Source organism: Panthera pardus, unplaced genomic scaffold, assembly GCF_024362965.1.
Source record: "Panthera pardus isolate Hobbes unplaced genomic scaffold, ASM2436296v1 HiC_scaffold_24, whole genome shotgun sequence".
Lineage (NCBI taxonomy): Eukaryota > Metazoa > Chordata > Mammalia > Carnivora > Felidae > Panthera > Panthera pardus.
The window spans coordinates 112,715,236-112,741,106 of record NW_026526810.1 but is presented as its reverse complement, the minus strand read 5'-3'; the positions used below and the strand labels follow the sequence as shown (position 1 = coordinate 112,741,106).

The 25,871-nt window shown below is 40.8% G+C and overlaps 1 protein-coding gene across 20 annotated transcripts in view; it reads right to left on the bottom strand.

The window, feature by feature from the left end:
* The window catches only part of TTLL5 (tubulin tyrosine ligase like 5), a 299,024-nt gene that overhangs the window by 79,952 nt on the left and 193,201 nt on the right, over positions 1-25,871 (bottom strand). For 14 of the 20 annotated variants that reach the window (XR_002074563.2, XR_002074564.2, XM_053889627.1 and 11 more), the window contains 3 exons: positions 24,547-24,742; positions 5,950-6,072; positions 2,782-2,999 (listed from right to left, as the gene is read on the bottom strand). Coding sequence is in view for 18 of the 20 variants with exons in the window: in XM_053889627.1 (XP_053745602.1) it covers positions 2,782-2,999; positions 5,950-6,072; positions 24,547-24,742 (537 nt within the window). In the remaining 2 variants the exon portion in view is untranslated. Of the gene's footprint in view, positions 1-2,781; positions 3,000-5,949; positions 6,073-24,546; positions 24,743-25,871 lie in introns of those variants that run through there. The other 6 variants (XM_019427217.2, XM_053889626.1, XM_053889630.1 and 3 more) reach the window with 2 other exon arrangements.

The following is a 25,871-nucleotide window of genomic DNA, read 5'->3' as shown; positions in this document are numbered from 1 at the left end:
TGACTTCAATATTATCATAAAGAAATAGGACCCCACTGTTCTGATTCTCAACTCCCTTTGCACCAACTCCAAACGACATTCCATCTTTTATGTTCTATTGTTCTCTAAACTCAACCCTCTAGGATGTGGAAACTTTGATGCTCTTGGAAATCGCTTCTATATTTGTCCAATGCCAACTTCTGTGCTAGGAGAAGTTTGAAGTTCAACCCCAAAACACAGGGCTTGGCGCAGTCAAAAGCTCATTACAACTTCTCATTAGTTGTGTCTCTTGGGGCAACTATGGCATTCCCGAGTGTGACTCAGTATCACCACTCATAACTGATGGTTCCTGATTAATCTGAACGGAGCCAGAATAAAGGCCAAAACGAGCTCCTAGCAAATGAAGCAACATATCTTGCAAGACGAAAGTAAAAAGTTATATGAAAATTTCCTGAAATGACATCCCAGTATTAACCTAAATGATAACAGTATAACACCGAACACTTATTTAGCATACATTATGTACCAGGCATGATATTTGTGCTTGACATTAATTCATTTGTTCCTCTTGATAACCCCATGAGGCAAGTACTATTATTACTCCCATTTTAAATAGGAAACGAAGTCACATAAATGTTAAGTAACTTGCTAGGCTGGCTAGGAACATGAATTACTTTAGAACATAAGAATATATCGACTGATACTCAAGGATCTGTGAAAGGTTTCTCTAGATTAAATATAACTTCATCAAGGGGCACCTGGGGGGCTCAGTCGGTTAAGCGTCCGACTTTGGCTCAGGTCATGATCTCACAGTTCATGGGTTGAGCCTCACGTCGGGCTCTGTGCTGACAGCTCAGAGCCTGGAGCCTGCTTCGGATTCTGTGCCCCCTTCTCTCTCTCTCTCTCTGCTCCTCTACTACTCGCGCTAGGTATCTCTCTGACTCTCAAAAATGAATAAATGTTAAAAAAAAAATAATAACTTCATCAATCCAAATAAAGTATGGAGTTTAGTTCTTAATAACGTATCAATGACAGTTTCTCAGGATGGTACCTTCTTCAAATGCACCATGGCAATAAAGGATGTTAACAATGGGGAAAATGGGGTGTTTCTATCTTTGTGTGTTCTGTCTTTACAATTTTTCTGTAAATCTAAAATTATTATAAAATAAAAAGGTTAAAGAAAAAAAAAACCTTTATCTGAATACTTCTTAGAGGGAACTTTTCATTGGGTCAGGTCAAATAAGAACAATGCCATTCCTTTTCCTAAAAGTCAGAAGACTATTAAAGACAGTGGGGCTCCCCACGACACTGTACATTATACACGTAAGTGAAGGAACATCAAGGTCTCCATTAGTACTAACTTACTTAGCTTCAGAGACTTGTGCTAGAATTTTAAAGGCAAATTGGAAACTATTTCCTGGAACAACGCCTTACAGCATGCCTTTTGATACTTGGATTATATTTCTTAAATTCTGAAGAAATCTTGCTTTTTTCCCCCCTTCTGTGCATTTTTGGTGCTGAGCTGTTTCCGGTTTTCCCACACTCCTGCCTGTCAGAGAGAAGAAACCACAAAAATGCAGCAAAGTTTGTCCATAGAGCCGCAATTTCATCTCAAAAGGCTGAAGAGTTCTCCTGCCAGCACTGAGTTCAGGGCGGCAAATGGTCCTGCTGCCTGCTGACAAGGCCCCCTCCCTACCAGCAGACGAGCCGGCCCCAGTGGGCCACCACGGGCCAGCTCAGGGTACTGGCAATACTCAGAGGATCCACAAACAAGGCGCATACTGGCAAATTCAACATGCACATCCGGCTCGCTGATTCTCCTACCCGAGGGCTTCCTGAACCCGAGGAAGAGAGCATGATTCTAGAATGTTTATGATGGTAATTAAGGCTCACTGAGTTCCTCTGTGTGCTAGTCTTGCTCTAGATGTTCTACATGCAAAGTATTACATGTATTAACTCTGCTAGTATTTATCAACATTCTGTGAAGCAGATCCTCTTTATTATCTCCGCTTCACAAATGAGGAGACTGAGGCTAACTGATTAAGTAACTTGCAACCGACCAAAGGTCTTCAGTTACTAAACAGTTAGTGCGTGAGGGTGTGAGTACAGGCAGTCTGGCTCCGGAGCTACACCCGTGAGGGCTCACTTCTACTCTTTCCAGGCTGAAGAGCCATACAGCTTCCTTCTCACTGTGCTCTTGGCCTTCAACCACAAACTGCCCCTTCCTAACCCCCTCAGTGAAATCCCAATCCAGTGTCTTCCCATTCAAATCCCTAAGAGTGAACAACGCATACAGGTGTATGGGGGGGGGGGGGGGTGGGGCGGGGAAGAGAGGGAGAAGGCATACAGAATTTTAGATGAAATTGAAAAAATCTGACTCTTTAGGAAGACCAGGAAAAAAACACATCAGGAAGAAGTTTGCATTTCCTTTCTCCAAACCCACGGTTCAGCACTGTTACCCAGTGCACTGTCTGATGGTAGCTCCTGTCAGAGGCTGGAAGACTTAGTCACTGGCAGTGACCTTGAACCCTGCCATCAGCGCTCATCACAATCCCCGGAGAACCTAAGAGCAGCACCTGCCCCTCCCACAGGGTACACAGCCCAAACTTCAGCATGGTCCACTAGTTCCCCAGGTGACTCTCAGCCCAGGCTGAGAACCAGAGTTAACTTTCAGTCCCCATCAAGTGTTCTTGTCTTCTGTACAGTACCAACTATTTTGAAGGCCTCATAAACGAAGAGTACTCTTAGCACAGAATGGATACGACTCAGAAGAAACTGAACAAGAGATTAAGGAAAACTTACTTGGAGGCCTTCTGGGAGGTCATCTTCCTGAGGACTTGTTTGTGATTGGCTGGGGGCTTGGGGACCAGCGAGGAGGAAGAACTTGGAGCCAGCACCACTTTTTGCGGCAGAGCGACTGGCTTCTGGCCACTAGCTGTGGCACTTGAAATTCTGCAAGCTGCACCATTATTTATTGTCCATAAATTGGAGTTAGGTAGTGTCTGGCTGCCAAAGATGGCCTACAAGGAAGAGAAAAAGAAAGGTCGTTGGAGATGTCCTTCATAAGCCATTTGCTATAAATGAGTAACTGGGTTGTAATCCTGAAGTGGGACAAAAGGAAAAGGGAGATTGCTGAAGTAATTTTTTAGGAAAAATTTCTCTAATACTGCCAGTGTAGGTCCAGATTCAGAGAATGGAGAGGTCTGGAAGGAGAGAGTTGAGACGGTCTTGTTGAAAGTACACTGTGCTGGGAATCAGGGCATATGGGTACTATGTATTATCCATCTGTGGAAATTAGAAAAGCGTCTGGTCTCTCTGTCTTCGTTTCCTTCACTGTTAAGTTCAACAGATATTTAATGAATGTCTCCTACTGGGTGTCAAGTACTAGAAATAAAGCACAGGAACAAAAGTGGCTTGAAGCTTGACTCAATTCCAGCCCACTCAGAGAACTCAGAACTCTTCTAGAAGGTGTGCACATATGAGGAGTGGGTAGAAGCCAGTGTGGCAAGGGCATGTTGAGCAGAGAGGTGGAGAGAGGAGGCTGGAACAGAACAGCCAGACCATGTGTGGCCTTGAGGACTCTTTGCAGAATTCTTTAACACCTCATTGACTTAAGGATTAACATAAGACTTTACATTTTAAAATGCTTTCAAAGTAAAATCACTACCTGAATGCTAGTTACTGTATGAATATAAGATCAATACAAATGTGTATTTGCTTAGAGGGTAAGCCTACCGATCAATAAAGACCTAAAAATCACCATCTAAATGTCACAAACACCAACATATGTCTGTAGTTAGGATGTAAAGGTATACTTTCTCAGGTAGATGCTTAAAAAATGCTTATAACTTATTTATCTCATTAGCAATTGGTGTTTCCTTTGGGGGAGGCCACAAATTTTGCTATTGATCATTCCATACTATTAACACTGCTTTCAATACGCATGCGTTACAAAAGCTTTAAACGTGAAATAATATTAAGAGAAAATATACAATTGGCAAAATACAGAAGGTTTTTTTATTAAAAAGATTTCTGGCAATTGATTTCCATCTGAAGACACTGCATTTAAAGAGACATGGAGAAATGTCATTTCCTTCTGGCCAGGCCAAAAGGGTAAGATCAGATGCTCTTAGGAAGCATTCACCTTAGAGACAGACTTTATTAATATTATTTTTGTCTTTTATGGCTTTCATACTTTAAGATATAAAAAAATATAAATTGGGTAGCTTTAGCAAAATGTTAACCAACCCTTCTACACTCATGCCTTGGAATGTCCCATTTCAGGGAAATATGTCCAAAGGTCCTGGGCTAGGCAGGTCTGAGAGGGATCAGAGACTCTTGTGCAGAGTAAATGTGTTTGGCAGGCTTAACAAAGAACAAAGCAATTTCAGAAGTAGAGGGTTACAGCATTTTCAAATGGACCATTCGGACTGAGATGTTCTTCATCTCTGCAAACCATGCAAAGGGGAACCCGAAGAGCTCTTCCCTCACCTCCAACTCTGAACGGAAGAAGGGGAACAAAGGAAGACCCAAGCCCATGGGCCAAGCCAGGAGGGAGGCGTTGGGGGGTGTATACATGTGGGAAGGTCTTCAGATGGTCCAAGAGGGCCCAGGAGCCCTGATTCTGCTCCAGCAAGCCTTCTGAGGACAAGTAACCACAGGGTACAGCAAGACAGACTCAAAAACAAATCTATTCCTTTCAAACACCATTTCCATATCTGAGGGTCTCAATATCTGTGGGAGAGACTCAACTAAAAGGAAGGAAGGAGGCAGGAGAGGGTTACTGTCAGTTTATTTTCACTACTACATCCCTACACACGACCTTAGATTGAAAAGTGAAAGTTGCCCCTTTCAGAATGGGGAGGAGACTAGAAATCCGAAGCAGGGCTGAAGAGCTCTATAGCAGCCATCCATAAACAAATTCACTGGATGAGTAGCTGAGAAAGAAAAGCCACTATTAGCAAAGGGCTCTTGGAAATGAAAATATTCCTTACTGAGCGTGATTTTTCGTGTTGTAAAGGAACTGCCATCATAAAAAAAAAAAAAACATCCATTCAATACATGTTGCTGTGGTGACAACTTAACCATATTTTCAAGATCACTGAGGTTTTTTTCTTTTGTTAAAAAATCTTGCTGGGACTTCTAAATACAAACAAAAAATGAATGAAAAGAGCAAGATCAGAATGGTGTGAGTGTAGTAAGCTCCTATTTGTGTAAAAAAGGAAAAAGAATATACACAACCATAAACACAGACACACAAAACACACAGAAACACACACACATACACAGAAGGTTGATATGTGCATAGAATAATTCTGAAAGGGTACACAAAAAACTAGGAACCTCCATGGAGAAGAACCGGTTTGCTAGGGGTCCAGGAAAGAGGGAAACTAATTGTTCACTACATATCATTTATAACCTTTTGAATTTTGTACCATCCATACGTAGTTATTTATTACAAAAATTAATCATTCAAGGGTAAAAAAAAAAAAAAAAAAAGTCAAGTTCTCCTAAGACTTAAACAGGTAACAAAGTTAACTCTGGGTACTAGTCAAAGTATCCAAATGGCGCCCTAGTTTTAACCAGGTGGGTACAGGACTCAGCATTAGACAGGGCTGAAGGAGTTCACTGTTCAACACTTATTATGCCTACAAATCCAGATTTGGTCATCAGTGAAAGGCAGAGACTCAGGTAAGTGAAGAACAGCATGGCTTTGCAGCCAAACGTGCCTGGGCTCAAATGTAGCCTCTGGCAGTTATAAACAGTGACTTTTTCAAGTTAGCGAACTTCTCTGACCTTCAGCTTCCTCACAGGCAATTACAATTACTTTGCTGGATTATTGGGGGTTAAATGAAGACCCCCCATATGTCAATATCACCCAGGCATTCAATAAAGGATTCCTGAAGTAGACCAAATACCAGGCGCATTGTAGACCTTTGGCAAACGCTCCATTCCTTCCCAAACTCCCACCTCCATTTGCTGAGGATCCGAAGGATGGGATGGCATGCAGGTCTGCCTCTGTAGGGTCTGTGAATGGCAGCTGGCTGGGCATTTTTCAACATACTTTTCTAGTCTTACGATGATGCTCACTAGCTGTGAAAGCAAACGCTTAAAATGAAAACATATGTTTAGGTTCCCCAGATCATATTTACTCAATTTTCTCTGGCAGGAATAATCTTTTCCTCTTCTGAATGCTTGTAACAATTTATTTGTGTGTGTCTTATCACATTTAGCTCATTCTACCTTGTGTTACAGCCACTGATATGTGTACTTTTCTCTCCTTCTGGACATTGCACACTGCAGATGGCTGAATGACATCTGATTAATTTTTTTTTCATGCACAGTGCCTAGTAGAATGCCTTGTGCATAACAGGTGCTTAATAAATTTTACCCCATGAATGAAAGTAAGAAAACTCGTAACTACTACTCATTTTTATTTTTTTTTTAGTAACAACCAAATTCCTATGCAAAAAAATAGTCAAGTCTGTGTTTCTACAGAGATGTAATCTTGTAATAGGACCATTGTCTGGACTTTGAATAGTGCCTAGTGTGTTATCTGTGATCAACTTATACTTAGCCACAAAATGTAAGCAAGGCTTTCTGTAGATCCCAAACAAAAATAAATTCATCTTCCTAGATGCAAATTTTGTGGCAGGACCTTAGATGCAAATTTTGTGGCAAATTTTGTGGCAGGACACCAACGTTCATTAGTGATAAGAACAGTTTTTACCTCAAATAACAAAATAGAAAAATTAAGAGGATTTATTGCTTAGGAGACTGTCACTTGCCTGGATACTAATACTTCTTTCTTTCTTCCTAATAATACTGCCCCAATTTTTGTTTGGGTAATGATGTGTGTCCACTTAAAAAAAACTATATTTCCCAATCTCTCCTGTACTTAGAAATAACCATGTGCACCTTCCGGGAAAGCTCTTTAAAGGGGGCAAACTGGGTTAGGACACAATTTTTGCCTTTTACTGTTCTTCCTCCCATCCGGAACATGGATATCCAGCTAGCATCAGGTGGACAGGCCTTGGGTGGAAGTCACTTGCTAAGGATTGTAAAGGATAAAGACAAGAGAAGCATGGGCTCATGACAGTACCATAGAGTTCAGGAGAGCCTAACTCTAGATTTCTGATTATATGGGGGAAAAGAAAAATTCTAATTTGTTAAGCTATGGTGGCATAGGGCAGAAGGGAGGGTCTGCTAAATGCAGCAAAACGGACACCTGAACTGAGATATAATCCTCAATCTACCAATAAGTCCAGCTTGTTTAAGCCTTAATATAATGCAAATGTACTGCATCTCAAAAAAGCAGACACTCTTCCCAAATACAGTAAAGCAGCTTCTAGGTTCTCAGCTATTTAGTCATCACACTCTAATATACCAAATGGACAATGAAATCACAATTCTGTACTGTCCAAACTTCCCAAGAGTCAGTAATGTAGACAAGTTCCCAGGTATTTCACCAAAGCCAAGGCTAAGTGTAATGAGATTAAAGCAATCAAATTTGATAAAGAAACCCACAAAAATACTCAGGCAATGTTAAAAAGCAGATATATAAATGAATTCATTAGACTATTGGCAGAAATCAGCCTCTCATACCGTGTATTGGCTCCGGTCCTACAACTCCATCAACAATAGATCATGTGAATTGTTTTGTCCTGATATTCATTCATAAATGGATAGAAGAATAGATAAAGTTCTCTCCACATAAATTCTAAGAAATGTGAGTCTGGATATACAATGTTAGCACTCTGCACTTGCGGGTTAACAGCCCAGGGAATGGGCTACACCGTCATCAGTCAATGTCTTGGGAATGTGAGAGCTGTGTAAGCACTGGCCTCCACTCAAGACCTGGTCAACATATACAAGACTTTTGCTTCTTTATTGGGTGTGGGAAACAGCCATGCTTCAGTAAGGAGACTCAGAGAAAACCACAGTTTGAGGGTTGGCTTGGCCCCAGGCCAAAGATTGGAAAGGCCCTCCTTCTCCCACAACAGAAGGGTACTCGTGGGTGGGAAGGAGGAATTTCTGATAGACAGAACACAGACTGCAACTTGGAAGGTTATGGGGAAGCAAGATCTGGGCTCTCTTACTAGAAAGATAATACTGTTCAGAGATTAAATTCTGGGAGGTGTTTTTTTTTTAAATTCCACCCAGTAAAACACTTCTTTTTGTCTTTACTTGGGCTTATTGGTGATGGAGTGGAGCTAGATAGCTCTTTGTAGTGAAGTAACTCTCTACATTCACTTTTCTTTTAATTAAGGGAGATAAAGTTGGGAAATGTTAACCTTAACCTCAATGGGTTAGTGTCTTTTTGTACCCCTTTTACTGTGGTTCCATAAAAGCAAACATTGTTATGCATTAGTCTCCCCACCGAGTTTCATCCCAACTTGGATTAAGTTCCCATTACATAGTACACAAAACTGCTTCTAGAATGTTGTTCTCTGGCAGCTCAAGTACTGGGATGGTGTATCTTCCTGAGCATGTAAGATGCTGATCACTCACCTGACCACAACCAGTCAAGAGCTGTTCAAGGCAAAGAACACACTGTGTCATCTGTGCAATCATGTGATGTTGTAAAAAGCTGGGGGCCAAGGTGAGGGTGAGGGTAGCTGTTTCTATTTTAGCAAAAGCAAGCTTCCAAAAAGCCTTTGTCTCACATTGTATGGAGTTCTTGGCTGTCTTCCATTCACAGTGTTTGTCAGCTGGGACAAGACCGGGGGCCAAGCAAGAGGAGCCGAGCAAGAGGAACAGAGTACAACATCTGGTACTGCTGAGAAGGCAGGGGGCAGTGCTGTATGTAACCCTCACAGGGATGGGGCAGAAACCAGAAGATGCTACTGTTCATACGGAGAGAGGCTGGCGACACAAATACCCGAGATCGAGCTTCGTACCTGAGATCGAGCTTTGAGTGGCCAAAGGTACTGGACAGCCTCTGGAATTTCCTCATTTCTTAAATCAATAAAGAGGCTCTGTCTCCTTTAGCAATTAAGACAGAAGGCTCTTACTAATTCAAATGATCTACTCTCAAGGATGTGTCTACAGCTGCTTACCTGGACAGAACAATTTATTCACCAACCGACAAAAACCATTGTGTTTCAGGCAATTTCTAAGTCAACTGTACTTGCACATGTGGGAAACCATGCTGGTCCTTAACAGATACTTAGATATACTCTCTGTCATCCAATAAAACCAAAGATTCTAGCAGTAGTCTCTGAGTTGGCGTTTCAATAGAATCAAGACAAGTGAACAGATCTTGGGTGAGGTGTGTGTTACGACGAAGAAGTCCGACCATGAGGCAGCTGGTTAAGGCCAGGGATGCGGTCCGTGACTAGAAAACCCAGTGAAATTAAATAAATTAAATAGCCTTAAGACATCACACAGATAACCTTCTCTCACTAGCAGCCCCCCACTTCCACTCTAACCACAGAACCCATTAGTCCTACATTGGTAGAGGCTCATATTCTGATGGCAAATTTAGACTCGTGGCTGTGGATTCTGCTTTGCTTTCTATTTTTTTCTCCTTCAATGCCCAGCAATATTTGAACACTGGTCACACACACTCATAGAAGGTTGGCAGCCCAAGGGTTTTTGTCTTTTTTTTTTTTTTTGAAACATATTAATTTATTTTTTCTTAAATGTTTCTTTTATTTATTTTTGAGAGAGACGGCGTGCAAGCAGGGAAGGCATGGGACGATGGGGTGGGGGGGGGGGCGGACAGAGGATCTGAGTGGGCTCTGCACTGACAGCAAAGAGCCCGACGTGGGGCTCGAACTCAGGAACTGTGAGATTGTGACCTGCGCCAAAGTTGGACATTCAACTGACTAAGCTACCCAGCTACCCCCGTGTTAATTTCCTTAATACATGTTCATTAGAAAAAGGAAAACATTTTGAAAGTCATTTCAAATTCCACTCTCAGAGATAACCTCTGGTAACATTTATACTTTTTTTCTGTGTATATATGAAGTTATTTTACACACACACACACACACGTGTGCGCGCGTATTTCTGTGGGCTTGCAAAAATAGGATTATACGGTACCTGATGTTTTGGAGACCTTTTTTTTTCATTCAAATATCTAACTTGAGCATATCTTCATATCTACGAGGGTAGATTTCAATCACTGTTTTAAATGGCTGCATATTTTCTATGATAGTTTATCATAATTACTTAACCACCCAACAGTAGACTACTATAAACTGACACAGTGTAATACAAACCTATATTTGTGTTCATAAGAGATATCTAAGTGGGGGGAAAAGTAGGCCCCCCAAAATGTTACACTTCTGTTTTGAAACTACACACACATACACCTATGCAGGTTGTCACCAGTCTGTTCTGCTATTTAAGAACGGTGCTCTGACAAACATCATGTCATTTGTATCTTTTTGCATGTGCTGGATCATTTCCTTAAAATAATTTCCTTGAAGTAGAATAGCTAGCTCAGAAGGCTGCTGTTTCTGTTTTAAATCTTTTTTATGTATATTTTCAAACTACCCCCTGGTAAGACTGTGCCAATTATATTTCCATCAGTCTGTTTGAGAGGATGATAATTTCCTTATCTTTCCTTGATTACTGGGAAGAAACAGCATGTGTCCCATGAAAAGGTGGCTCATAATTTGATCCTAATGCTGTTCTTTTTCTTTCTTTTTAGAAGATATTTATGCCTTCAGACAAATATGCTAAAAATCTACACAGATATCATTCTCTTTTAAAAATTAAAAAAAAAAATTTTAATGTTTATTTATTTTTGAGAGATAGAGAGAGACAGAGGGTGAGTGGGGAAGGGCCAGAGAGAGGGAGAGACAGAATCTGAAGCAGGCTCCAGGCTCTGAGCTGTCAGCACAGAGCCTGATGTGGGGCTCGAACCCATGAGCCATGAGATCATGACCTGAGCTGAAGTCAGATGCTCAGCCAGCTGAGCCATCCAAGCGCCCCTCATTCTTTTAAAAAATTTTTTTAAAACATTTATTTATTTTTGAGAGACAGAGCACAAGCTGGGGAGGCACCGAGAGAGAGGGAGACACAGAATTCGAAGCAGGCTCCAACCTACAACCCATGAGATCATGACCTAAACTGAAGTCAGATGCTCAATGGACTGAGCCACCGAGGCACCTCCCCCCCACCCCCCGTATCATTCTTTTCATCATCTTATCATGGTATTAATCATCCTTTCTGTATTCTTCTCACATCTCTCTCTAGCAATTGTGAACAAATTCATATGCATTTATTTTCAATTGTCCAAATAAATAAATTTAAGTTAAAAAAAATCATGTAGCCAATTAATATTTTCTGAGCCTTGAACTTCTAAAACAACTTAAGATCATTTTAACCAATTCTGCTTCCAGCATGGGGGCAGGGAGTAACTAAAGCCCCCAGGTTGAAATTATAACGCTATGTATATTTAAGGTTAAAAGTAATACATAATAGAAGAGATATCTGCACACCTATGTTCACTGAGGCATTATTCACAACAGTTAAGATGTGGAAGCATTCTAAATGCCCCTCAATAGATGAATGGATAAAGATAATGTATATACATATCGTAGAATGTCATTCAGTCTTCAAAAAAGAAAGAAATCCTGTAATATACTACAACATGGATGAACCTTCAGAATATTCTGCTAAGTGAAATAAGCCAGTCACGAAAAAGATGAGTACTATATGATCCCACTTACATGAGGTATCTAAGTAATAACACTCATAGAAACACAAAGTAGAATGGTGGTTGCCAGGAGTCAGGGGGAGGGGAACACAGGGAGTTGTTCAATGAATACAGAGTTTCAACCCAAGATGAAAAAGTGTTATTGATCTGTTATACAACAATGTTCATACAGTGTCAACAATACTGTACTATACACTTAAAATTGTTAAGAGGGTAAATTCGTGCTATGTGTTTTTACCATAATGAAAAACTAGTTATGGATTTTTACTGAGCTTTTACCATGGGTCAACATCGTCCTAAACACTTTACATGCAATTATCACATTTAATCCTCCCAAACCATTGAGGCGGCTCCCATCGTCATCTCCATATACAGAGGAAGAAACCAAGGCACAAAAGGTTCCATAATTTGTCCATGATGGCACAGCTACTAAGTAGTCAGCTGGGGGTCCATGCCCATGGAAGAGGATGATTTCAGAGCTCATTATACAATGCTGCCTTCCTTATTTATGCTATGCTGACTCCCCTTTAAAGCAAATCCGCTGAAATCATATTTCCCTTCCAGAGCAAATCTAAAGCAAACTTAGCAATGTGTCCAATTTTCATCAGATGCATTTGAAAGACCCAGATTTCACTAGCTTTACTCTAAGAAAGAAAGCTTGAAAAAAAAATGTCTACAAGCAAATTTTTTCTTACTTATTTTAAGAGTTAACATAAGTTTGTATATATGTATGTATGTATGTATATAAGTAAAGATATGTATATATGTATGTATGTATGTATGTATATAAGTAAAGATAATCTCAAATGATCAGCAATGACCCCAGATCAAGAGTTCAATTGGTTAAAAAAGGATAATTCACAGCATCATTTTCAATTGTTCCTTATCTTTTATTGGCTAGCAATTTTAGGGAATTCTTCTATATCAGGGCTCTTGTTCTCCTGATAATGTGTCTGTGTCTGACATCTGATGAGTAAAATGAAATAATCAAATAAGGCAATCTCTAAGTTCCCTTACAACTTTAAATTCAGAATTCATAAATATCTAATTTGTCTCTGCCTTCAAACGTACGGTTTGTTTTATTTGGCTCAGAATCTCACATGGTTGACCTACTGTGCATCTTGCCCAGGACTTGCTGTCATCCACGCTTCTTCCTGCGCGGCATCCTTTTCAGATGGGTGGGGTTCTGTATCTTTAGGAATGAGGTTTTTCATCAGCTCACACAGTTACTGCTGTGAGTCCCCCATACGCCCACAGACAAACACAAACAAAGCATAGGTGACAGAGTAAGGGCGGGGAATGAAACTGGTCACCAGGCAACTGGAGTAAAAACACATTTAAGGTCATACAACAAACAAGGCCGATTCCAAGCAGCTGGTAGGTGAACAGTTGCCTTTTAACATTCTCACAACCAAGCACAGTTCTGTACTTTGATTCATTATGTTGAGCCTTTCTTTCAGATTTTGTGTGTTTGGGTCTATAGTAGCAGCAACAACAATAAATTTGGAATGTCTTAACTGACTCATGATACATGTGTAAAACAAGAAGAAAACGAAGGGTCACTTCTCTCAAGAGGGAGAGAGGTAGGTAGAGTGGAAAAGAGCTTTGGAAGTCTTCTGACCTGGTTTGAATATTATCTCTGCAATTAGCTAGCTATGCAACCTTGTCTAACATGCTTAAACTCTTTGAATTCCCTCCTCAGTAGGATAGAGATAATGCTACATTGAGCACACAGGAGGCACTCGCTCTGCGTCCACTTCCCTGCCCCTCACCTCCCTCCCTCCAAGATCGCAGAGGGATACTACTCTAGCAACAGCTTAGAAAACTACCCGGTGGTTTTCAGGGGACTTCTATTACCAGTAGTGATGAATCAGCTTAATGAACTGATATCTATATTATAATAATGCACTAAGAATCAGATTTATATGGAGTTGAAAAAGGAAGCGTAATATTAATCATGCAAAAGTATCATCTACGGTAGTCACATTTGTAGACACCTGTCATGTGTCCTAGCAGTCTTCTCAAAAACACCAGCATAGAAATAAAATTAAAATACTATGACCAGTGACAATAACAGGGTGGAAAGGACAAAGTGATAACTGGAGAGGTAATTCCCATGTTATTAATAACAGCCCACACAAGTGCTCCATATCTTCAAACTTCTAGAACATATTTCAGGATACCGCACAACTCAGTAGTCCCTAACCCTATTACTAACTAATAAAAGCACAAAGAAGGTAAATTATGGGCATTTCCAAGAGTTTTCCGCCCAGGAACACCTTCTTAAGACATTTAAGAATCTGAGATAACTGAGATAATGTCTAGATCCGAGTTTAAATATGTTTACAAAGCAGACCTTCCTCTCTTATGACAGTGTATGTGAACAGCAGCAGACTAGTTCCAATAGCTGAAGATAACTTTTCAAGCACGGTTTTATAGGTGCCAATAAGTACACTTGTTCTAAGTACACTGCTACTTAACAGTTCATGTAATAATACATATAGATCAATATATACAAAATATATGAATGCTTTAATATATTGTGAGGGTGGTGCCATATAGCATGTCAGTCCAGAGGCTGGATGCTACACCTGCCTGCATACCTGGGTTAAAGCCCAGTCCTTCCATTTATTGTTTACGTGACCCTGAGAAAGTCACATAAGTGATGCTCTGTTTTGTCTGTTAAAATAGGACTAATAAGAGGGCAACTGTGAGGATTCAATGCAATAATACAAATATAACTCCTGGTTCAGTGCTTGGCACATGATAACATCCTGAGAAATACAATCCTCATGATAACCCACGTCTATATAGTATCATCTCCATATTAGAGATAAACAAACCGAGGTCCAAAGAAGTTTGAATAACCTGTCCCAGTCATAGGCTAGACAGAACCAAGATTATGTTATTTATTTTGAGAGAGAGAGAAAGAGAAAGCGAGTACAGGGGAGGGGAAGAGGGAGAGAGAGGGAGAGAGAGAACCCCAAGCTGGCTCCACGCTGTCAGCACTGAGCCTGGTGTAGGGCTCAATCCCATGAACTGTGAGATCATGACCTGAGCTGAAATCGAGACTCGGAAGCTTGACTGACTTGTCTGAGCCACCCAGACACCCCAAAGGACAGAACCAAGATTTAAACTGAAGATTATCTGACTCTAAAGTCCGTTCAGAGGATCTATTTCCAAAACAGTTAAATGTAGTTTTACATGTATCGTTTCACATATTTTCAACGTATTTTTATTAGACAAGAAGAAAAGAGTTTGGCTTGGCAAAATCTACTAAATCAAATGGTTCTAGGAAAACCAATCAATCAATCATCATCATCATCTACATCATCATCATCATCATCTAGAAACTAAGTGTTGTATGAGTTCCTGATAAAAGTCAGAAGGATAAACAAAATGGAACCAAAACCCCCCAAAAACAAAACAGTAGATTATGCCATACAGGCCAACATGCTCCAGAAACCTAAGCACACGTGCACACATTCTTCCCCCTAAATACCCCTAGTCCACCCCTCCTCCTGGATACTGTTAGAAGGACGTGGAAAGACTCCCCCTGCACAGTCAGCCCGTTTGCCTGCTCTCTTCGTGCCATGCTGAGGAGCGAGGGTGTTATTGCTGGCTTCCTGGAAAAGCCCGGGTGCCTGCTGAATTTCTCTTTCTTTCCCCTCCCCCACAAAACAAACACACAGCAGCTGAAGGTAATGGAGAAACACTATTCATTCCTGCAGGGGAGAGCAGAATTTTTCTAGTCACATGCCATGGACTTTTAGGAGCAGTGTAACAAGACTTGGCTGGGCTTCTATGGGAATCCTTTCCACACCTGTGAGGTGATGCATGCACACATATACCGTCAGCAAAGGGCTCATGACACACGGCACCCAAGGTGTTAGTAGCATACTGAAAGACCCCTCGGTATGCCCCCAGAGCTGCCCACCCCTTCCCCCCACAACTTGTTATAGGAACAGTAGCTTCCGCCGGCCCCTACTGCATCTAGGGGAGTCTGGCAAGACAGAGTCTGGTGGGAAGGGGGAAGTCAAGGACAGATGGAGGGGAAGGGTGACAGGAATTCAGGACGCACCATTTTCTCGTACCTTGAGTTACCTCACTATGTTCAAAATCAAGTCTACTAAAAATGGAAGGGCTTTGGAACAAGAACGGAACCAGCGAAAAATCCAGATGTATTTAAAATCCCCCCTTTCGTCCCTCTGTCGTTCAAAGAAGTTTCAGCAATTCTGCCTTGGCCATCAAAATGTCCTTAAGTTTTCTGCTTTTGGGGCTTTTTTCAGTCTGGATGAGGCAGAGAAGAGAGTGGGAGGGAAGGAGAAGGGGGCTGGGAGCAGAAGTTTAACAAAGGATCACTTTAACAGAAACTACTGAGTAATCGCTCTGTCCTGGGCCAAGAATAACATCAGCTCAATGTCGGCAATTAGAATCAGGCCAGTTGGGCCTCACAGCCGGTGCGGCCCTCCTCACAGCCCCCAGCACCGAGGGCTACTCATGCTGATGTCACCAGCAGTCGCTGCTGCCCCAGAAAGTCCCCCGACTCAGCTGAAAGAAAAGTTTTTTATCCTTCTCCTTCAGAGGCAGGAAGCCAGAATGAGGAGGAGGTGGGAAGCAACGAGGGCAGACTAGAGAGAAGACACAGTGGGGCCCAGATCAGCACGTAACAGACTCATGTGGCCATCCCGAGACTCCCAGGATTCCGTCACTTCTCCAACCACCCTGAAGTGCACGTTAAATGAATCAATATACGTAAAGCACCTGGAATAGTGCTTGGGCCGCAGGAAGTGCTGACTGAGTATTGGCTATTATTAGGAAAAACAAAGAGGGAGGAATCTGTCCCATTACTTATCTCTCGTCCCCCATAAAATGTGAATCCTGGGAGCAGAGACTGCTGAGCAGAATGTACCCTGATAAGAAAAATGCGCAAGAAGGCTTTCAAGTTTGGAAAACGTATTTATGAGGAGACTGGCAGATGGAGCGAAAAAGATGGAAACAAAGTTCCTATAAAACAATAATTGCCTGAAATTTTATAAGGGCAACACCAAGTCTTAACATATTCCATCTCCCTGCCAAAGGACAGAAAACAAATAACTGGGAAGGAGACATTTCCCATCTCTTTCCCTGTAGCTCAATGGCTCTCAATGCGTGGTCCCCCCAGGCATCACCAGGGGGACCTGTTAGAAATGGAAATAACTGAGCCCCATTTCCAAATTTACTGACTCAGAAATGGGGTGGGGTTAGCGATCAGTGTTTTAAAAACAGGCCCTCCAGGTGGTCCCACTGCTCAAAACTGGGGGTCTACAAACTACGGCTTATAAGACAAGTCCTGCCTGCCCCTCGTTTTTATAAATAAAGTTTCACTGGAAAACAGCCACACTCATTCACTTAAATGTTGTCTATGGCTGTTTTCATTCTACCCTGGCAAAGTGGAGGAGTGGCCATGCAGATGCTGGCCTACAGAGCCTGAAGTATTTACTATCTGGCCATTTACAGAAAAAGTTTGTTGACCCCTGCTCCGACTTAGAATGATTTCTTTTTTCTGTTTAAATTTTTATTTGCCTTAACTTTTTTCCTTATTATTTTTGAGAAAGGCAGAGAAAGCGTGAGCAGGGGAGGGGAAGAGAGAGAGGGAGGATCTCAAGAAGGTTCCGTGCTGTCAGTGCAGAGCCCGATATGGGGCTCAAACTCACAAAACCATGAGATCATGACCTGAGCTGAAATCAAGAATCAGACGCTTAATGCCTGAGCCACCCGGGCGCCCCAGAATGGTTTCTTTTTTACAACTGCTGGTTTTACTCATCAGTGTGTAAAAGTGCATGTTTTCCATTTTGTCTTACTTTGTTTATCACGGTCTCTATCAAATGGACCGGATCACACCTACTTCCTTGCACCTCAGTCCCTGGAAACCCTGCCAGTGGCTCCAGGTGACTTCCTCTTCCACGTCCAGGTTACAGGACCAGGTTTTTGTTGAGGTGGATTCAGTGCATGACAATTTCTCCGTTCATGAGTGCGGTGATAGACAGAGATGAAGATCAAAGCTTCCTCGGCATGAATGTTAGAGATGTCATTTCCAAACATACCCTGAATCAGAGTTTGCCTTCTTGAAATCAATACCTTCAATAAGCTGGCCACCTAAGTGCAGAAAAGGATGGAGAACCTCCTCTGCATGTAATGCAAGAAAGGTTGCATGATCTTAACCAAAACGTTTTTAGGGAATCACTATGAGAGGCACAGACCACGCACATAATCAGTGCAAATCGGTACGACAGAGTGCAATCCAATGTAAAGCCTCCTTTAACGGCCTGTTCCATAGACAGGTATCTTTTGTGAACGTGCTAAGCAAATTAGATTTCAATTCTACCCACTACTCTCAAATAGGCAATTAATCAAATTGTTAGTTATGTCAGTGACTACGTACACTTTAGAAAAATGAATTCAAAGCATAAGGAATTCGTCAAAGAAACCATCTAATAGGTTAACCCAAGGATAGAAACACAGCACATACTGAGAATGCAAACCATGTTTCCATCAACAATGTGGTGATAATTATAATGGTCAAGCCTCACACAGCCATAAGCTGGGCTACAAGAAGAGGCTTAAAATCTAGAAGGGCTTTGCTTCTTCTGTGGAGTGTTCTTCATGTCCTCTGAAATGACGTACTCTAAATTACTAAATATCCTTCATGTGAGAACATTTAATATCTTATTTGCTATCTTCTTAGTTATAAACTCTTTAAGCTAAGAACTTAGTTTCTTGAGATCTCCCCACAGTCCCAGAACTTCATCCTGACTCATTTTTCCCTAAATCAACTATGGATTAGAAGAACAGGGGGAAGAAATAAATGATGTTATAAACATATATAAAATTATGATGAATGATTTTCTGTTCCCTCTCCAGGAGACACAAGATAACTCCCTTCTTGGGAGTTCTGACTCCTCCCTAAGACAGATATTCTGACAGATTCTAAAAAACATGTTTTTCCATATACTTCATAGTTCAGTGAAACTAAACCAGTGTAATCCTCACTGGAAAAAAAAATCCACACAAAAATAGCAGTACTCTGAATTTTCAAAGGAATGTGAGTTGTTGGAAGCTAATCAAAAGAATGAGAAGGGCTATTAAATGAAGCAGTTTCTAAAAGTGAAAATCAGTAAAAACTGTCTCTCATCCCTTCAAACTTCAATGCCCTACAATCCCCCCCTCCTCTCCCTTTTTAAACATTATCACCATGTCAAGGCATGGAAGCATCAAAAGGGACCGAGTGTCTATATTTGTTAGCTCATTGATTATACTCCCATAAGAGAAATAAAGCTGTTTTCGATGCCTCCCCTCTCCAGCATCTGATTAAGCTGGCATTCTCAAGTATCTGAATGATGGGGAGTTCAGATGTTTAAGAGTTTTAAGAAATGTACATAGATTTAAAAAAAAATCTAAGATACACATTTCTACCTACAATTGTGAAAATGCAAACTGTCTATCCCAAAGACTTTCTAAAGGAGGGAATTTCTACATGACGGAGGGCAACACGGTGATCAAAATGAGATGCTACACTCCACGCTTTCCAGGTAAGAAGGCTGGGTTTTCCTCTAGAAAAACAGACCTACAGAACTACTTCCCAAGTGCTTAGAGTTACAATTTCTCAATTACATTGAGTTAATATAATACATAGAGTACATGGGCATAGAAAAAGATGAGCAAGTAATGAATGAAATCAAAATAATAAAATGTCTGGACCTGGATGATAGTTAAAAAGATTACGATAGATCACAACGCTAGGAAACTTGAAATCAACCACAAGAAAAAAATTGGAAAGGTAACAAATACTTGGAGACTGAAGAACATCCTACGAAAGAATGAATGGGCTTGGGAATGCAAACTGGTGTGGCCACTGTGGAAAACAGTATGGAAGTCCCTCAAAAAATTCAAAGTAGAAATACCATATGATCCAATAATTCAAAGAAAACTAAACACTAAGTCGAAAAGATATATGTATCCTTATATTTATTGCAGCATTATTTACAACAATAATGATATGGAAGCAACCTAAAAGTGTCCATCAATAGATGAATGGATAAGGAAGCTGTGGTACACACACATGTACATATACACAGTGGAGTATTATGCAGCCATAAAAAAGGATGAGATCATGTCATTTGTGACAACATTGATGGACCTGGAAGATATTATGCTAAGTGAAATAAGTCATAGAAAGAGAAATATCATATGACTTCATTCATATGTGGAATCTAAGAAAAACAAATGAATAAACAGAAAGCAGAACCAGACCTATAAACACGGAACAAACTGATGATTGCCAGAGAGAAGGAGGATGGGGCGTCAGGGCAAAATAGGTGAAGGGGTGTGAGAGATACAGGCTTCCGGTTATGGAATGAGTAAGTCACAGGAATAAAAGGTACAGTTAAGGAATACAGTGAATGAAATCATGATGCATTATACAGTGATAGATGGTAGATTCATTTGTGATCAGCAAAGCATAATGTATAAACTTATTGAATCACTATGTTGTACATCTGAAACTAACGTAATATTGAGTGTCCTCTATACTCATTTAATAAAGTTTAAACTCCAGGAAAAAAAAAAAAAAGAATGAATGGGCTAACCATGCAGTTAAAGAGGAAATTAAAAAGTATATGGAAGTCAATGAAAATGATAACACCACAACCCAAAACCTCTGGGACGCAGCAAAGGCGGTCATAAGAGGAAAGTATATAGCAATCCAGGCCTTCCTAAAGAAGGAAGAAAGATCTCAGAAACACTCCCTAACCTTACGCCTTAAGGAGATAGAAGAAGAACAGCAAATAAAACCCAAAACCAGCAGAAGACAGGAAATAACAAAGATTAGAGCAGAAATTAATCCTATCGAAACAAAAAAACAGTAGAACAGATCAATGAAACCAGAAGCTGGTTCTTTGAAAGAATTAACAAAATTGATAAACCACTAGCCAGTTTGATCAAGAAGAAAAAAGAAAGGGCCCAGATAAATAAAATCAAGGATGAAAGAGGAGAGATCACAACCAACACAATAGAAATAAAAACAATAAGAGAATATTATGAGCAATTATATGCCAATAAAATGGGTAATCTGGAAGAAATGGACAAATTCCTAGAAACATATACACTACCAAAACTGAAATAGGAAGAAATAGAAAATTTGAACAGACCCATAACCAGTAAGGAAATCAAATTAGTAATCAAAATCTGCCAAAAAACAAGAGTCCAGGGCCGGATGGCTTTCCAGGGGAATTCTACCAAACATTTAAGGAAGAGTTAACACCTATTCTCTTGAAACTGTTCCAAAAAATAGAAATGGAAGGAAAACTTCCAAACTCTTTCTATGAAGCCAGCTTTACCTTGATTCCAAAACCAAACAGAGACCCCACTAAAAAGGAGAACTATAGACCAATTTCCCTGATGAACATGGATGCAAAAATCCTCAACAAGATATTAGCCAACCAGATCCAACAATAGATTAAAAAAATTATTCACCACGACCAAGTGGGATTTATACCTGGGATGCAGGGCTGGTTCAATATCTGCAAAACAATTAATGTGATTCATCACATCAATAAAAGAAAGGACAAGAACCATATGATCCTCTCAACAGATGCAGAGAAGCATTTGACAAAATAGAGCATCCTTTCTTGATAAAAACCCTCAGGAAAGCAGGGATAGAAGGAGCGTACCTCGAGATCATAAAAGCCATATATGAACCACCCAACGCTAATATCATCCTCAATGGGGAAAAACTAAGAGCTTTCCCCCTAAAGTCAGGAACAAGACAGGGATGTCCACTCTCGCCACTGTTATTCAACATAGTATTGGAAGTCTTAGCCTCTGCAATCAGACAACACAAAGAAATAAAAGGCATCCAAATCGGTCAGGAGGAGGTCAAATTTTCACTCTTCGCAGATGACATGATACTCTATATGGAAAAGCCAAAAGATTCCACCAAAAAACTGCCAGAATTGATTTATGAATTCAGCAGTTACAGGATATAAAATCAACGCACAGAAATCGGTTGCATTCCTATACACTAACAATGAAGTGACAGAAAGAGAAATCAAGGAATCGATCCCATTTACAGTTGCACAAAAAACCATAAAATACCTAGGAATAAATCTAACCAAAGAGGTGAAAAATCTATACATGAAAACTATAGAAAGCTTATGAAACAAATTGAAGAAGACACAAAACAATGGAAGAAGATTCCATACTCCTGGATAGGAAGAACAAATATTGTTAAAATGTTGATAGTACCCAAAGCAGTCTACATATTCAATGCCATCCCTATCAAAGTAACACCAGCATTCTTCACAGAGCTAGAAAAAATAATCCTAAAATTTGTATGGAACCAGAAAAGACCCCAAATGGCCAAAACAATCTGAAAAAGAAAACCAAAGCAGGAGGCATCACAATCCCAGACTTCAAGCTATACTACAAAGCTGTCATCATCAAGACAGTATGGTACTGGCACAAGAACAGACACTCAGATCAATGAAACAGAATAGAGAACCCAGAAATGGACTCACAAACGTATGGCCAACTAATCTTTGACAAAGCAGGAAAGAATATCCAATAGAATAAACACAGTCTCTTCAGCAAGTGGTGCTGGGAAAACTGGACAGCGACATGCAGAAGAATGAACCTGGACCACTTTCTGACACCATACACAAAAATAAACTCAAAATGGATGAAAGACCTAAATGTAAGACAGGAAGCCATCAAAATCCTCAAGGAGAAAGCAGGCAAAAACCTCTTTGATCTTGGCCACAGCAACTTCTTACTCAACACATCTCCAGAGACAAGGGAAACTAAAGCAAAAATGAACTACTGGGACCTCATCAAAATAAAAGCTTCTGCACAGCGAAGGAAACAATCAGCAAAACTAAAAGGCAACCGATGGAATGGGAGAAGATATTTGTAAATGACAGATCAGATAAAAGGTTAGTATCCAAAATCTATAAAGAACTTATCAAACTCAACACCCAAAAAACAAATAATCCAGTGAAGAAACAGGCAAAAGACATGAATAGACACTTCTCCAAAGAAGACATCCAGATGGCCACCCGACACATGAAAAAAATGCTCAACATCACTCATCATCAGGGAAATGCAAATCAAAACCACAATGAGATACCACATCACACCTGTCAGAATGGCTAAGATTAACAACTCAGGCAACAACAGATGTTGGTGAGGATGCGGAGAAAGAGGATCTCTTTTGCATTGTTGGTGGGAATGCAAGCTGGTGCAGCCACTCTGGAAAACAGTATGGAGGTTCCTCAAAAAACTAAAAATAGAACTACCTTACGACCCAGCAATGGCACTAGTAGGCATTTATCCAAGGGATACAGGTGTGCTGTTTCGAAGGGACACATGCACCCCCATGTTTATAGCAGCACTATCAACAATGGCCAAAGTATGGAAAGAGCCCAAATGTCCATCGATGGACGAATGGATAAAGAAAAATGTAGTATACATATATACAATGGAGTACTACTCGGCAATCAAAAAGAATGAAATCTTGCCATTTGCTACTACATGGATGGAACTGGAGGGTATTATGCTAAGCGAAATTAGTCAAAGAAAGACAAAAATCATATGGCTTCACTCATATGAGGACTTTAAGAGACAAAACAGATGAGCATAAGGGAAGGGAAACAAAAATAATACAAAAACAGGGAGGGGGACAAAACAGAAGAGACTCATAAATATGGAGAACAAACTGAGGGTTACAGGAGGGGTTGTGGGAGGAGGGATGGGCTAAATGGGGAAGGGGCACTAAGGAATCTACTCCTGAAATCTTTGTTGCACTACATGCTAACTAATTTGGATGTAAATTTTAAAAACTGAAAAACAAAATTAAAAAAAAATTAAGATAGAGAGCATCATGATGATTGTTTTATTTAGAGGGGGGGAAAACTTTGGAAAATGGTGCTTTTGTCTTTAAGTGAATATTAATTTTGCACAAACTAACGCACACTATGTACTACATTTTTATAAGAGCAAATAACAAGAGATCAAACTGATATATTTCTTCACATAGCCAAATAAAAGAGAAGCTCATGGAATCAGTGCTGAGATAGCCCAACACAACATGCAGAACACAGTAACGGATTCTAAAGATGGCCCTGAAATGATCAAGAGAAACTTAACTCCAGATGGTCTTTCCCTGTAATTTGGGCCATACTAACACACCAGCACAATTCAGTTACAATTCACTTACACAGCTCCCTCACACATATACTCGGGAGTGTCTGCCATTCTACGGATAGAAGGAAAATGGTATTTCACTAGAGCATAAGGGCCAAGACAACGAGGATTTTTGTGTATACCGTTACATTTTTGCGGGTACATTGTTTTGTGTACCGTCAAGCCAGAAGACCAACAGCTTAACTTACGACTCCTTCCTGTGAAAAGAACTGGAAACATTATTTACACCTTGAAAATCTTGGTAAGTTATGAAGGATTAATGTGTGCTTATGTATACCAAGGGTGTACCAAAGAAATAGTACATTTAGGAAAAAAGTTGCTTCAAATGCTAGCTTTTAGGTATGTGGAAATTAGACCCGCTGGGAGCTTACTGAACGACCATCAGGCAACAGAAAGGGGCAATGCTACAACAGAGATTTTTGTAGAGAAATATTCAAGTGGAAGAAAATGTCACACCTGGTTCAGTGTCACCTCCTGCCAAAGCCAACATCAAGGCTTCAGCACGTTTCTTCCCTTGGAGTAGGTTCTCCAAGAGCCACGCGAGCCATATTGGTGTAGGTAAACTTTTGGGAAACTATTCCTACCTTTCCCATTGACCTTCTTCCACCCCCGTAGAAGAAAGATACTAGCATATGGAAAAGCCTTATCTGAATTACCTGATGCCGGGCTCGACTCTGGTCCAGAAGCTGCCGGGACTGAAGTTTTTGTTGTTCAAGTTGCTGCAGGGCAAAATGGAGTTGGTAACTGCCCGCTGTGGGGTGATACTTGTGCTGAGGGACAACCCCTGTAGCCTTGCTATATGCGTTGTTCTCTACCTCTCCCTCCCAGGCAAAGCCACCTGTTTGAAGGCTCCTGAAGAGAAAAGAAAGCAGAGCTCTTAGAGTGGTTGTGTGAACAACCTAAAGGAAGAGAGAGAAATATCACAGGTATTTTTCCTTTACAGAGCTAACATAGCTTGGAATTTACAAATCTGTTTGTGTGAGAAATCATCTGACTCGCCCACTAAACCACAGCTCCATGAGGACAAAGACAGGGCCCGCTCTGTTCTCCACTCTCTTCGTAGCACTTATCCTGAGGCCGGGGCACATGGTCAGTCTACAGTATCTGTTGAAGGTTAAGTAATTAAAATAGTAATTTCAGTCCCCTGTGACGGCCACAAGGTCTTCCAAGGGGAGCCCAGGAAGCTTCAAATGCAGGACGGCTGGTTGAATCTAAGGTAGGAACAGAGGCACAATCATCTTCTAAACCATCAACTTTAAAAGAACAGGGGTTAATTATACAGAAGTCATGGTTTTTCTTAACCACCTATTAGTGAGCTTACGTGCGCATCATGAGATAAGATAACTGGTCTGAGAAGACAGGTTTTTCATTATTCTAAATTTACCTCAGTAGGGTCCCCAGCCAAGCAGATGTTTGGCCTGTCAGACACATGAGGAAGGAGGAGGGCTGGTGGCCTTTGGAACTGTTCAGTACCCATGCTATGCTGTCCGTTAAGAACTCTGACCTTCTTCCTTGCCCAGATCCCCACATTTTAGATTCTGGTGACCATGTCTGTATATATCCCAGTTGAAGTCTTCATAACTACAGGCCTCCGCTTGCCCTCTCGGTCTGTTTCTTCCAGGTAGAAAAGTCCCCATTTATACCACTTCATGCTAATTAGGAGGGTGATTATTAAAAATGAAACCAAATACATGGAAAAAAACCAAGCGCTGGCCAGCATGAGGAAACACCGGAACTCTCGTGCATTGCTGGTGGGAACGTGAAATGATGTAGCTCCTGTGGAAAACATTCTGGCAGTTCCTCAAAAAGCCAAACACAGAATTACCATGTGATTCAGTGATTCCACCCCTAGGCATAAACCCCCCCCCCCCCCCCCCCCCCCCGCCAATTGAAAACAGGGCCTACTTGTACACCAAAGTTCCCAGCAGCATTATTTCCAGTAGCCAAACGGTGAAAACATCAACAGATGAATGGATAAACA